The sequence below is a fragment of the Cheilinus undulatus genome, linkage group 8 (assembly GCF_018320785.1).
Source record: "Cheilinus undulatus linkage group 8, ASM1832078v1, whole genome shotgun sequence".
Taxonomy (NCBI): Eukaryota; Metazoa; Chordata; class Actinopteri; order Labriformes; family Labridae; genus Cheilinus; species Cheilinus undulatus.
In genome coordinates this window covers 42,507,648-42,522,588 of record NC_054872.1, presented here as the reverse complement: position 1 = coordinate 42,522,588, position 14,941 = coordinate 42,507,648, and the positions used below count along the sequence as shown (strand labels likewise).

At 40.1% G+C, this 14,941-nt stretch overlaps 1 protein-coding gene across 9 annotated transcripts in view; it reads left to right on the top strand.

Annotated features, from left to right (window-relative positions):
* The window catches only part of syngap1b (synaptic Ras GTPase activating protein 1b), a 319,808-nt gene extending 305,924 nt beyond the window's left edge, over nucleotides 1-13,884 (top strand). For 7 of the 9 annotated variants that reach the window (XM_041793457.1, XM_041793462.1, XM_041793461.1 and 4 more), the window contains one exon: nucleotides 11,358-13,884. In XM_041793457.1, the coding sequence (XP_041649391.1) occupies nucleotides 11,358-11,472 (115 nt within the window). In that variant the 3' untranslated portion in view covers nucleotides 11,473-13,884. Of the gene's footprint in view, nucleotides 1-8,739 lie in introns of all 9 variants that reach the window. The other 2 variants (XM_041793466.1, XM_041793459.1) reach the window with 2 other exon arrangements.
* The last annotated feature ends 1,057 nt before the right edge of the window (nucleotides 13,885-14,941 follow it).

The following is a 14,941-nucleotide window of genomic DNA, read 5'->3' as shown; positions in this document are numbered from 1 at the left end:
TTGGGTTAGGGTTTTAGATTAGGATAAGAGGGTTAGAGCTAGGGCAAAATACCACCAAATTACCAGAGAATTGCTTTATAATCAAGACATTATACTAGGTTAATATTTTCTTAATGTTCCATATTTCTGAACTTATTATAAGATAATAACAGCTTATTCTTGAGAAACTACTGGATAGTTACACATTACTATAAAATTATTAGGTAATTAGGGCCCACAGAAATAACCTTATTTACCATGTTTTCTGACAGCTACTGAGTATCTGCTCAGGAGACACTTCATTGCACAGCACCTCAGAATGTGCCACAGCCAGTAGCACTGGAGCGTTGTGCTCCACCATTGTGCTCTGTTGCTTTGTTTGTTTGTTTGTTTTTAATTGAGGAGTCTTTCAATATAAACTGCACTCCATATTGTATGTACACTAGTAAATAAATCACTGTTATCATTCATGAATGGATTTTCCACACTGATAGAGGACAGATGTTTTAAAAGTTCTGATGCCTTCTGGCTTGCATCATGAACTAACCAACTATACATAAAGTAGTTTTTGGAAGCACTTATAACACTTTCAAATATAATTTTCTTCATCAGAATGTAGAATTCATCCATGCAACAGAAACATTGGTTTGTTTAATTACTACCCCTTATGGACTTTTACTGAAAAGACTCCTTAAATCAAAAAAGCAAGTAAGCGACAGAGGTGGGTGGAGCCTGATGCTCAATCACTGTGCAGCCGGGGTATCAAGAAAGGGACCTATTAGCAGAACAAACATGGCAGCAGAAACAAAGCAGTCTTATCTAGAAGTTTATCTTGGAGAAAGCATCAAAATGCATGAGGTGAACAGGCTACAGGATCCCACTTTTCTAACATGAATGGTGTAGAAAGTCGCATTGAAAACACTGAATAATCATTAGTACATGGCTAAACGTCAGAACAAAAGATGTGGCTTGTATCATTTGCAGTGTATTGATTGGCATTCAGTAGTGCTAATCTCAGAATAAGCCACAGTGGTCTCTTTTATCTCAGATTTAAAATCTAGCACTGTTTGTATCGTAACAAATAAAAAACACACCCACTTGCACAAAAACATGTAGTAATCAGAAACCAGGATACTTTTAGTTATCATGTATACAGGGATACGCCTGGATCTCCTGCATGCATGTAAACACCAGGATAATCAAGTCCATGTCTACACACTCCTTCATATGTATGTAAAAATGTCCAAAGATATAGACATTGATGTGTTAGAACTACTAAGATGTAGCCAGTGTTAGAAAGAGGATTCAGTTCCCTTCAAGTTCTTGCTGCTTGACAATGAAGGGGCATTGGGAACAACTAAACACAAAATAGTAATGCCTTAAGAAATAGTTACAATTTGAAATAGCTTTATAAATGAAAGAATACTTACAGCTTCATGTTTTATGGTTCTAAAGACTTCTTACAGGTTTATGAACAAATATTAAGACTTAAATGGTGCTTTTCCACTGTGTTGTACCAGCTCGACTCGTATCGACTCCTTTTTTCCATTGGGGATAGTATTTGGTACCTGGCTCTCTTTTTGGCATCACATGTGGTAAGGTTCTCAGTGAGCTGAGCTGATACAAAAATGTGACATTACAACACTGCCGATACCTCTTTGTGGTTTGTCCTTAGCTTCACTCAGCCACTCAGACAGGACTAGTGACTCTTTTGTGAGTCATTAGTTGCTGTTACTGTTGCTGCTGCTATGAGCAATCTCTTGATCATTTAGACAGGTACAAATCATCTCATGTGCATTTTGCGCTACCAGATCCCGTCCCACTGGGGTCAGAATCCTGGGCTTTAAGAGAGAGATGCACTTTGATACAGAAGCATGTAAAAATGAGGCAAAGGTCATAGAAAAAGACAGACCAACGGTGATGGGATAGATGACAAATTAGGAGTTGCTTTACATGAAAACACAAGGGTAAAAATGAGGGTTTGAATTAAAGAGGAGATGTTAAACAATTAGAATGTTAAATCAATATTAATCTCAGAAATTCTGAAGTTTATCACCTTTTGAAATTCCATTATTTTGCATTTAAATGGTTTTGTTTCATTTTGTGTTTGTTTTCTGTGCCAAACAAAGGGTAATCGGCTTCTTGTTTGGACACAGACCTGCTTTTAGTTTGAAAGGAAACCACAAACTTTTGGTAGATAGAAGAATATGACATAAACTTAACCACAGAAAATTGAATTTGTTATGGATTGAAAGGGAGAGAGTTGTTTTTTTAGGTGAAATGAGCCATTAAGGGGTAGTAGTAGACTTATGTCACATCACTGAGGCTGCAGGGAGACTCTGCAGTGGCTCAACCAAAGTGCGCTGAAAGGGACAATAAAGCATGGGATTAATTTCAAATTTCAGATTTCCATTAATACATTTTTCTTCCGCTTACCCGGGGTCAAAAAGCCAGGATCCCAAGCTGAGCAAGTCAACCCAGACATCCCTTTCCAGAGCAACACTTTCCAACTCCTCATGGGATCCCCCAATCATGAATCACCCTTGAGGTCTCATCTCAGTTGGACGTGCCAGGAAGGCCTCCAAAGGGAGTGGCCCAGGAGGCATCCTGATCAGATGCCCGAACCACCTCCTTTCTCCTTTCGATGCTAATTTTATCATTACCCAGAGGTGAGGGTTGGAACATACTATAGCACCCAGTAAATTAAATTGAAAGCTTTGCTTTCAGGCTCAGCTCCTTCTCAACAACAGACCAGCATATGCCTGCAGTACTGCTGATGCTGCATCAATCTGCCTGTCAATCTCACGGTCCTTTAAATTAAATTAGAACATTTAATGAACCTATAATGGATCTTAATTTATTGTAATTAATACATTAACTTTGACCACCCTATTTTAAAGCAAAACAAAGTAACAACCATTGAGAGTATCATCAAAAAGTACATTACAGGTGGGATGTCCAGCACAGGAATCAAACCCCTTGTAATCAGCTTAGTACTGCTGTAAAACGTCCCAAACTCTCCTGCTGTTTTACTTTGGATCAAGAACAAGGTATACCATCTCCTCAATGTCCTCCAGTGCAGTTGAGTTCGACCTAACAGTTTTAGGTTGAGGAGGTACCATCAAAGTAATAAAGATTACAGTGCCTTATTAACCTTATAAAGCAGATGGAATCACCCGTTTCTGTGTTTCTCACTGGCAAATCCATCATGCAAAGCTCCCATCTGAATACTTAAGGCCCGGTTAGAAAGGGACAGGACCAATCAGGAGTAAGAGGCAGTACTTTCAGGTGAGGCGGAGTCGTGACATAAGCATGCAGCGACAAAAGGCCGGTGCAATTATGGCAGAAGACATTAGCATGGATGCTGCCAGCACCAGTTTTATCAGAACTTTACGACATTTCTTTGTTAAAAGAAGAGCATTGAGTTGTTTTCTTTTTAAAACAGACAAAAGTCCTGAACTGACATGTCTACAATCGCCATGGTTCGTGTTAAGCAGTTCTCTATGGAGTTTACTCCTCGGTAGCGGCTAAGTCACATGTTTTGTTGCTCTGATTGGCCCATGAAGACGAGTGTTTTTTCAAAGCCTCTGCCCTTTACCAAACACCGTCTATAGAAGGTTTTCCAGATGGATGTGTGAAACAAATCCATCTGGCATGTCAGGTTAGTGCCTTATACCAAAAACAAGAAAAGCTGAGTCATGTCAAGACATTGCCACACAGTGGAAAAGCATTGTTACAATTTGGCCCTATTTACTCGTTCAAATCAGGCTCTTATTTTAAACTAATTCTTGCCAACATTTTAGTCTAAAAGTCTTTAAAAATACTACATAAACTTGTTTTATTTTAGTTTTCCCCTCTTGCACAGCTATTTATTTTCCTACACATAAACCCACATGTCCATTCACCTTTCCATCCCTCTCAGCACACCCTCAGACACACAATGGGAATTATGGGAAATCTCCGTATCTGACCCAATCCCTCCCTGAGGAACACTGATTAATGTACACGTTTTCTTTCTTGTGTGTTTTCTGTGTGTTTCAGTGAGTCAGTGTTTCTGGTATCTCTGTGTTTGTGTTTGTTTGGTACTTGGACACATTATTTTGGTCGAATGGTGGTGAAAGTCAGATGATGTCTGATGATGTGTGACATGCATACTAAGTTTTTTTGTTTGTTCGTTTAGCATCAAAGATAAGGCTCTTCTCCTGGCTAAGTAGTCACTTTAATCCATAGAGGTTATTATAATCTAACTGCATAGATACATGGATGAAAAAGCAGGTTTTAATCCCTAATATGGAGGCGAGAAAGATTCTTAAACTGATTGGAGATTGGAGGAGATGGGTAAGACTTTATGTGTATGATACTGCATCATTATTATACATCTTACATTTTAGTGTGTTGTGTTTCTGTCTCCGGTAAAATAAATATCACAAACATAAAAACACTCTCATTCCAAGCTGTAATTGAATGCATCAAGTAATCAAACACTACAGCCCCCAGAGAGTGAAGCGAGTTTGGTAAGTTCAGAAGGATGTCAGTAAACATTTTTACCCTGTCTTTGTTCAGATGCCTGATTTCTGACTTTAATAGACATGTGTTTTGGTCTACACATGGATATTAAACGACACTGTTGGTTGTGTTTCAGAGTAACGAAACAAGTGTTCGTGGAGTCATGTTACTGGCATCCTGTAACCGTCTGTTCCCATATAAAGACTGTAGCTGTTCGTAGCACCAGTTAGCAGCTGATGTTTTCATTCATTTTGGTTCTGATTGAGAAGAGAAAAGGCCTGCTAATTCACATCAAATCTTGGGGTAATTTTTCCTTTTTTTGTTCTTCTTTTGAGTGAAACGGAAACACCCACTCCACTCACAATGGACACACCCATCAGATTACAGCTTATCCAGAGATAATTTGCTTTTTGATTAATTTTCTCTACTGGATGCAGACCAAGCTATTCCTCCTACTTCCTGTCCTTTCCCTCTACAGCACGTCATCTCATCCATTTTACAGTATTGTACACTTCTTCTATGCAAGCATTAAAGTGGTATTCAGTGTCATACATTTTCTAATGTTTGTTTAAAAGAAGCTCATGTTGAAGCTATTTTAGATGTACTCATGTAATCATGTCTAGACACTGCAAATCAAATGTGCCAGGCAAGATTAATTAATTGCAATTATTTCAAGAGGTTCTACCTAGCTTTGATGGTGAAACTGTGATTTTTCAGCATGCAAAATGCTTACATATTCAGATCTCTAGCTGTAGCTCTTGGATGCATTAAGCACCATCATGAATAGAGTCCTCTTAGTTGTCTATTGGCACAATAACCCAATTGTTTTCTCTTCCCACTGCTCCCACACAGACGTCAGTGAACAAGACTGGGAGTGAAGGCTTGCAAACAGACCTTGATTTAAAACTTTAATTGAAACTAGTTTTGCATTGCTGTTATTCTGCGCCAATGTAAGTAAGATAGCAAAACCAAACTCTGACTTAATCACCGATCAAACGCTCCAACCCAGGATGAATGCCAATGCAGACACTCATTGCTATGTAGGCAATGGGTTTGGGTTTGGACTTTTTTGTTGGTGAATTTGACAGAGATTTGGATTTCTTGTTAGGATATAGGATGTAATTTAATCTTGCTTTTGAAATTTGGCTCTAAGCTCTTTGTGGCTTTTTGCATGTTTGAGTAGCAGGCTGATGCTACAATATGGCTGTTAAGATTAAGCAGTAGTCCTAGAGTTCTTATAGAGTCTGTGTCCACATGTTTTTATTTCTTAAGGATATTATTAATGCAATTTTCACCAAGAGGAAAGATTGATGCAAAGTGATGAAAACTACAGCAGCAAAGCAAACTGCCTCTTTGTGCCACCATCTAAAAATACCTGAACTTTTCAGATAGCAGCAGATCTGTCACATTAGAGAACAACCATATGGAGCAGGGACTTTCATCCTGATGACTGTAGATAGAGGACAGACCCAGGGAATTGACCAGCTTTCAATTCCGGTGATAGCTTTGGCTTCCCACAATCCTGAAAACAAGCTAACAGAGATTAAACAATTGCTTGTTTTGTCCATAGGTTTGTGTGAAAAATGGAGCACACCCTTCCACCCTTTACGGCATTGGTACCTAAGGGGCACAGGTCTTTTCTGACAAAAATCATCATAAATACTTAATAAATCTTCTTCATAAAGAAAAACATGTTTAGAAATTTTTTCTTGGGGTTTTATCAATGAAACAACTAAAACCCATCCTGATTTATGACAGCAATGTACCATTTTTTTTCCCAGGTGGTCATGGAGGGGGGGTTCAGTTTTTCTTAGATATAAGCAGGAGGGCTCAGAGGTAAGAGGCTGGGAGCCTTTGCTTTCCAGCCCCCTCCTACCAATACTGCTCTCACTTTAAATTAAGTGAGGAGCAGAGAGAGCCCCAGAGCCATAGTATGCACTTTAGTTAATCTAGAAAGAGAAAGCTAAAGATGAAGACAAAAGGCAGCCCTTGTTTAACAAACCGTTAAAATGACCTCAATCATATAGTTCCACTTTGATTCTAAAGAGTCAGATTTGTCCATCCGTTTTCTATATTTATCCCGTAGGCTGGAGCCTATCCCAGCTGTCGTTGGGCGAGAGGCGGGGTACACCCTGGACTGGTCACCAGTCAATCGCAGGGCTGAGTCAGACTTGTAACAATGCTGGCGCGCTGGTAGTCGAGTGGTTGAGGCGCGTGTCGTGTGAACGGGCGACCTGGGTTCAAATCCGGCCCGTGGCACTATTTCCTGCATGTCTCTCCCCGCTCTCTTCCCTGTTTCCGACTCTATCTACTGTCCTATCAAATAAAGGCAAAAATGCCAAAAATAAATCTTAAAAAAAAAGGACTTGTAACAATGCAAAATAACTTGCAGAATTTGCTACAATGTCGTGGCATTCAATCATTTAAAATACACACACAAAGTGATGTTATGTAGGGATTATGATCCCAATATCAATCCAGAATTAAGCAGCCCTAATGGATGTAAAGCTAAAGACTCATATATGCTGTACTCACAAATGAAAATTGAGTATATTGACTAACTACTCCACTTGAGGTCACCATCTCTCACAGAGCTACTTTAAAGCTGTTCCATCCGTCCCACAGACTAAAGAAAGAACAGTCTGTCCTCTGCTCAGCTGTGCTCTTGTAGTTGTCTGTATTTGTGCCCAGATAAGCGAATATCATTTATATGAATATATTTTCTAAAAACTCACTCAGTAGTATGCTATGCTTCCTCAGAAGACTCGATTAAGTTCCACCTTGTTTCAAACGATTCTTTTTCGTTGTGTTTGCCTCTCTGGTTTGAACTGTTGGCTGTATTGCTCAACACTGCCGCAGTGGCGTTGCAGCATTTGGTCCGTATCTGTAAGCTTTGAGGATGAAAAATGGAATAAATGAGCGCAGAGTATGGGCAGAAAGGTCTGTTTGTACTCAAATGTAGAGCACAAATGAGGCTTAACGTGTTTTCCCTGCACTACGGTATTCCAGACAAATATGATCATAAAGGAACACTAACGTCAGCAGATCTACCAGAAACAAGAGCTCTGAAATAAACCAGATGCTGCATTATGGTCAGATCTGCCATTTTGCCCAGAATATGAACAAATGTTAACTCCTAAAAGAAAAGATTTTTTTCTTCTATAGACACTAAAGACCAGTTATATGAAAATTAATTCAAGATACTCAGCCCACCCCTGGTATCTATCATAGGGTTAATGTTTCAGAGCAACATATCCAGCATTCTCTTTTAAAATATAGAACAAAATAACCTGGAAGTAGAGAAACAATTTAACCTTTTAATATTAAGAGGCCCAGCTAAAGAACATGAGCCCATACAAGGTGGTTTTAATCTCTATAGAATTAAATTACCATTAAAACCTAGCTGCATAAATAGCAGGTCTAGACTGAATCCTTGCTATATTCTTAGAGAAAATAAGACTTGGGTAAGCAGTCGATAAGAAAGAAACAGATGGAGCATCCTTAGTGCTCTGCTGCAGAAAATATGTGGACACAAGCTCTTAGTTTAAAGTTATTTTAGCTACTTAAGCTTGCACTTTTAAATAGTACATTTTGGACACTAATTTCTACTCATTGGCAAAGAATGACTCACTTGACTTCCTGCCTTTTCCTGACACCTGTCACCCGACAAACACCCCTTGCTACTCATCCAAAGAGGATCAGGACCTTTTGACCTCAAGAGTTTTAATCCCCCTTCATCCCCTCTCTCCCTGTGTCCCCTTTCCTGTGCTGCCATTTCTATTGGTGTATGCCATGCATCAACTTTGTGACTCATTTTCCTCTCTCTCTCCTCTCCCTGTCTCTCTTCCTCTCTCTACGTGTGACTCTTCCAATCCCCCATCACTTGTCTTTTATTTTGAAAATCCTCTCTTTGCTTCTGCCATTGCTTTTTACACGTTTCCATTCCAACCGGCTCTTTGTGTTTGCCGATGTTGATGTTTCCCACTCACATCCTTCTCTGGTGATTTTTCCTCCCTGTCCTCTTCCCATCTGTTTCTCACTATTCTTACCTCCTCCCACTCTCTCACACCTCTTCCAACATGTGATTTCTCCGTCCACATGTCACGTTATCTGCTTTGAATGGACGCATCCTTTACAACGACTCCTCTCATCCCTCCCATCGCTCATTGAACGGCCTCTCTCCTACGACCATCTCTCTCCCCCACTCCTCCCACTCCTCTTTCCCCTCCCCTCTCTCTCTCTCTATCTCGCTAGGAGGACCAGCTTTCCTCCCTGGGTTACGCAGACCCCGGTGTGAAAACTGAAGGTGGAGGAGGGGGAGGAGGAGGAGGAGGAGGACAAGGAACCAACGATCAAGGCCTCAGAGTCTCTTCCTCGGGCATATCCTCCGACAGCTCGCCCCACAATGGAGTCCTCCCCCAAACTGTAGACCCTCCCTCTCTGCCCACTCCTCATCAACATCCGAGTCAGAATGGAGAGCTCTGTGGCAACCAAACATCCTCCCCCATGACAACCTCACAGGCAACCGGAACCACAGCAACAGCAACTGCAGGCATAGCAGAAGAAGGGGGAGTAGGTCAAACACAACACTGAGCCAAATCAGAGAGAGAGAGGCGATACGGAAGCGAAAAACTGTACACGTCTTCGCCATTAGCGAGACTATGAATTCGCCTTAGATTTTCTAATTCCCCTGGCGAGAGAGAGAAGAAAGAGTGTGCGGGAGACGTGTAGGAACCATTCAGCTACTGTACAGTGCATTACATGAACACAACACAAAGGGCTCTTTATCGGACATTTGTTCTCTTGATGCTCACGTGGAGCATGGAGTTCGTATCAGTCTTGCAGGACAAGATAATGATACCTGTTTGAAACAAGCTAATAAGTCAACATGTGCTCTGTGGCTTCATGAGATTTAAGGATAAAGCACTACAGAACGTCTTACACCCCCAAAGACTTCATAGCAGCCATTAGCAGGTGCTAGTAGCTAGGTAGCTATAGCAACCCTTGACTCCTATGGGTGTAGGTGCATTTAATACCTATTCTAATCACGCCAGGCTGCATATACTTTAGGTAGAGGTTTGGACATGTAGTCTGGCTTTTCCTAGTGCCTTTGAGTGTTTTTCAACAGGGTTTTTCAATAGAGTTTGCTAGCAAGAGAAACGATCTGTGGGCTGAAAACATAGATTCAAAGACACAAGATCAAGCGTCGTAGAGTTTTGAGGAGAAACGGAAGACATTTTTGGGAATCTTTTTTTCCTTTCAACCTAAGGGACTTCTTGTTCTTTTGGACTGAGCTCGTGCAATTTTTCTCTTCTCAATCTCAGAACCGATATGTGACAAACTGGTGCTAAACAGAAACAAATGGTGCCATTTTTCCAAGTCGAATGTCTGTGTCTGCCATAGCACTGCCTCTGTCATGATTCACTCACTGTCTTTTTCTCTCTCCCTCTGGCAGTTTGTCTTTGACAGGACTTTTCCCCCTCTGTACGTGTCCCTTTTTGTTGTTTTATGTGCATCCTGTTGTTGTTCTTATGGGGTTTGCCGGGGGTCTCCATTGTCTGTGTTTTAGAAGCAGTCTCCTCCAATCTCTGGTTAATTTACAGACAAGAAAAAGCAGCTATTAGGCTCAAAATTGGTGGAAAACTGATTGATTAGCTTAGCCTCAAAGTGCTATTTTCAGTTTACAAAGAGACCCTTTATTTTAACACTAAATGGCGCCACTTTGGCGGACATGTATGAATGGAGTTCATGACCAATTTTCTGTCAACTAAAAGGGATTGGACTGTCTTAAAAGATAAGCGTTGCCTCTAAAAGTGACTCTTAAATTGGCCTAAAATAACTTTGAGTGCATACAAGCCCTTATAACAGAGTAGTGTTTGTCTTGTGTTTTTATTTTGGGTCTCTTCATGACCATGTCTACCAATAATATGTGAAAAAGGCATTTGAACCATTTAGTTTTGCTTAGCCTGCCATTAAGTGCCTGGGATAACTACATTCAGCATCCTTTGACCAGTCAACTAGCTCATCATCAATCAGATGCAGATTATAAAGCCTTGCTTAGGACATTTTATTTCACCAATAATTAAAGAAATTAAGTTATGACATACTTTCTTGTGTTTCTTCCAAATTGAAGAGTTCTATGTTAATGAAAAAGTGGCCTCTTCCTGTGAAAATGTTTTGAAGTTAACTGTTGGGCGGTCAGTATAATAAGACTGTAGGATGTACTTTTGAATGTCTTTGAAATGTTTGTACTGTGTTTCCATATTCCTTCATTTTGTGTTTGAATTGTTTTCTGTAAGGTCTGTCTGGATGTAAATTTGTTTTTGTCTGTAGCCTCACACACTGGTGTCGCTCTGAAACAACTTCGCTTGTCTAGGTTCAACCAGGAAGAGTTTCTCATCAGCTTTGTGTCGGCCATTTTTCTTTATCTTTGCAGATAACAAGGCCAATGCTAGTACTTTACTTCCAGTGAATGTTTAACTTGTTAAACCACCAAATGTTGATAATAATAATAATGCTCACAGTCTTACACAGGGAAAGATGTCTTTGATTTAGACAGCTTGTAGGGCTACCTTCTTTCTAGTTATATATGTAAAGAAATGTTGGATTTAAAGCGGTCTAGATTTGAAATTCAGTGTCTTGATCCGTGATTGAGAAATTAATATTGCTGTGAAAATACCTCAGTGACTCAGGTAAACAAGCAGTTGCCTCAGAGCTGAACACAAAAACTATAGAAACAGAGATAAGTCCAGCTTTGGAAAGACTGCCACCATGCAGATAACTCGCTCTCTAGCTATGCTTCAATAGCACCTGATCAAGCACCCTCCCTCGTTTCTTCTCTCTCTCTGTCTCCCTTTTTTTTCTCCCCCTAGCCACTCTCAAAGCTTCATCGAGGATCATGTGGAACCTAATTGGCTGATGCACCATCGGCACTCCGGGTGGCATGGCCAAATGTCCAGAGCCCTCTCTCGTGACGCGATTGGCTGACAAAGGGAGAACTTGGGGCATTGGTCCCATTCTCTTTGCTCACGGGATGGTGCAGAGCCCCAGCGGACCATGTAAGGAAATGCTGGGATCTTTTTTTTTTTCATCTCACTTGGGCCCTCTCTCTCTGATTTGATAACAGGATCTTTTTTAATGTGTTTGACGCCTCTTGCTTGGATCTACATTTAACTTTTAGGAGGTAGGCTGGACAAATATTGGCATTTGTTAGCCTGCCGAGCATGCAAAGAACAGCTATGCAGTCTGAACACGGAGGAACACAAAGGCCAAGGAAGGCGCGATGCTCGAATTGAGAGAGAGGGGAGGCGCATTGTGGGTAAGATGTATTTCAAAGGTGCTTGACTTCTCTTACAATTTCAGTCAAAGCTGGTTTACTTTCAAAGCATTTATTTCCCTCTCTTTCTCTCTCTCTTATAGTCTTTTCAAATTAGCCTCTTGATTCCTCTCCATCTACTCACTCTTTATCTATCTAGGAAAGCATTATTTAACCGCTTCATTTTAGACATTTGGTCTCTTTCTCTATCTATAGTTTAAGCTCTTCCGTTTGACTCTCTCTCAGACTTTGCTTTTAAAGGAAACTAAATATGCACAGCCTAATACGACAAGTGAAACTCCTTCAGAGCAACACTCTTGCTTCAACAAAGACTTTGAAAAACCGGACAGAATGTTATTATTTATATTTCTATGATACTACTTATTCTTACACTAGTATTTAACAGAAAACTATTCATCAGAAATCTTCCGGAGCAGATATTTATTTATTGATATAGATAGATTCCTCTATCTAATGGAAGTTCATAATAAATAATCCATTTTATATGAACCAAGTTTTCGTACCAAGACAATCTTGTGGAGAGACGTTGCCCTAACTGGACTGTGACGCAAAGGGACAAACTTGTGTTTTACCTACTCCCCTTACAGCAGTTTGCACGTTGCTGTGACTTGTGCAATCCTTCCTTTTAGTTAGAATCTCTTAAAACTATAACAAAAAAGGTGGACGGATGTTTCTTGCCCATGGAGCTCTCCATACGCGGACGATGTGACGCTATACCGATGAGGAGATTCTTACAGTTTTTTTACTCCACTTCGACTTTGTGTCTGTAGTTTAACCAAGCAGAGGATGAACTCTTGGTTTCAGTGTGGCCACTTTTCTGCAATCCTATTGCAAAAAAAAAACCCTCCCTGTTTATTTCTATGGATGGACTCCACTGACACCAGGCCGAGTTTAAATCCCTGCTAATGACTGAAACAGAGAGAGATATGTTAGAGGTCCTGCTAAAATGAGTGAATGTGTTTGTATATAGGTGTGCGTACTGGCTAAATCTATGTGTATATACTGGATAAATGTGTATATATGGTATGTCTATGTGTATATACAGTTTGTTTGTATATGCAGAGTGTACAGTTATTTTTTCCTCTAATGTTTCTCTCTCTTTCTATGAATAGGTCTTCTCAAGTTACCAATACTGAGGCATGGAAAGGTTTTTAATCGTTTAGAGCTATCAGAAGCACTCCCTGTGCAGACGTAGAATATCAGCCTGGTCTGTTAAACAGCATAGCTGCCTTCTCGAAGCTCTCCTACATGAAGAAACTTACATAATCTTAAGCTTGCACTCATTTTCTGACCAACTAAAAAGCTTTTCTAAGTAGATTTGGGTGACCAAGCAATGTTTGTACATATATAGACTAAGACAATTTTTTTCCAGAAACCTCCATCTACATTTCTTTGAAAACTCTCGACCTGTTTTGAGTTCTTGCGTATCTGACTTTCACTTTAGGTTCCTATGGTATATGTTTGCAACGGTTGTCATTCAGAGTTATATATTTATTCAGACAACCCGTATATATTTCTTGAAATTTTGTTCCCCAAATTCTGCCTCTCATGGAGCCTTCTGTTTAACCTTTTGTGGTTAGAGCGGCGAATTCTTCCATGAAAGTATACTGTCATTATAACATTGCTTGTTTTTGTATAGGTCCTTACTAAATAAGTGTGCCTCCCCCCTTATACTCTTACTAACCTTAGATCCATTTACTCTGCTGGTCACTCATCTTCATACCCCCTTGACAAGCCATAGCCCCACCCCCTCCCCAAAACTCCTCTATTGTTGTTTTGACAGGACAGACATTTGGGGATTTTGTGTATATTAATGGAAGAGTGGTGTTGAAGAGTGTATTGCAGTTGTATATGGATTTGTTATGAATGTGGATATTCTGATCATTGAATTATTATTGTAATAATGATAATAATTATTGCCACTTTTGTTGATTAATTCCTTTGATGCAGTTGATGAAGATGCCATTGTTCCTTTTTTTTTCTTTTGGAATACACCGGAATTTATATTTTTCGGGTGGGTGAATCTGGAGATAGAAATACGTAAATAAATTAATAAATAAACAAATAATTAAATTCTTAATAAGGTGTGGAAATGTGTGTTCTGTTTTCAAGTGAATTAAATCTCAGAGTATTCATACATTTCAAAAAAGGGAACACTAATGAAGTTTGTCTTATTATTTTTGGTCTTTTTGCCTTTTTTCTTAGGATGGAGTAGAAAAATCAGGAAGTTGGAGTGGGGAATAACATATGGAAAAGGAGTCGGGGCGCCGGTTTAGCTCGGACGTTCATGTACGAATGCTGTAGTCCTGAACACACAGGTCGGGGATCGATTCTTGATCTCTGCGCTGATTGGTTGCATGTCTTCCCCCACTCTCTCTCCCCAGCTGTCCTACCTGAATAAAGGCAAAAAAGCCCAATCTTAAATCACAAAAAGAATAAAGGAGTTTCAGGCTGGATTTGGACCTGGACTCAGGGGTGCTTTCAGTCATTTGGAGGCCCCAATCAAAGCCTATTATGTGGCCCCTCCCTACTTAGCTGTTGACTAGAGCAGCCTGATGTCACTTCCTGGCAGCACCCCCATTAGGATGAAAACAAGCCCTAATGCTGAATAGGAGAAGATTAAAAAACAGTGGTAGAAATGTGATGTAATGCTGTGACATGTTTTGTGGTTCAATCAGTTTAAAAAACACAATTTATGGCATCTTTTTATCCTCAAAGAGCTCTGAGATTTTGTGCTGAAACTAGAGAGGAGTAAAGCAGTTGAATGTGAGACCCGTGTTCCTACAGACATTTATCCAGCTGGAGCTGCAATCTGCCTTCCAGTTAACAGTTTCTTAGCACATTGACTGATTCATTAACATTTTAAATGAGAAGCTCTAACTATGGTGACGTGGTTGAAATGCACACATAAGGTATGCGATGCCACAAGATGAGCTCAGCTGTCCAGTGTGACAGTGTGAGTGTGATCAGACACTCATATATGCCTGACTGTTTATCTGCTGTGTCAGTGCTTGTCCAGGAAAGACTGTTTCATGTTAAACTTGATTATGGTGCCAAAGAAACAACTGTATGGTTTTAAATCATTAGCATTAGGCCTGTCAAGATTAATCACATTAATTG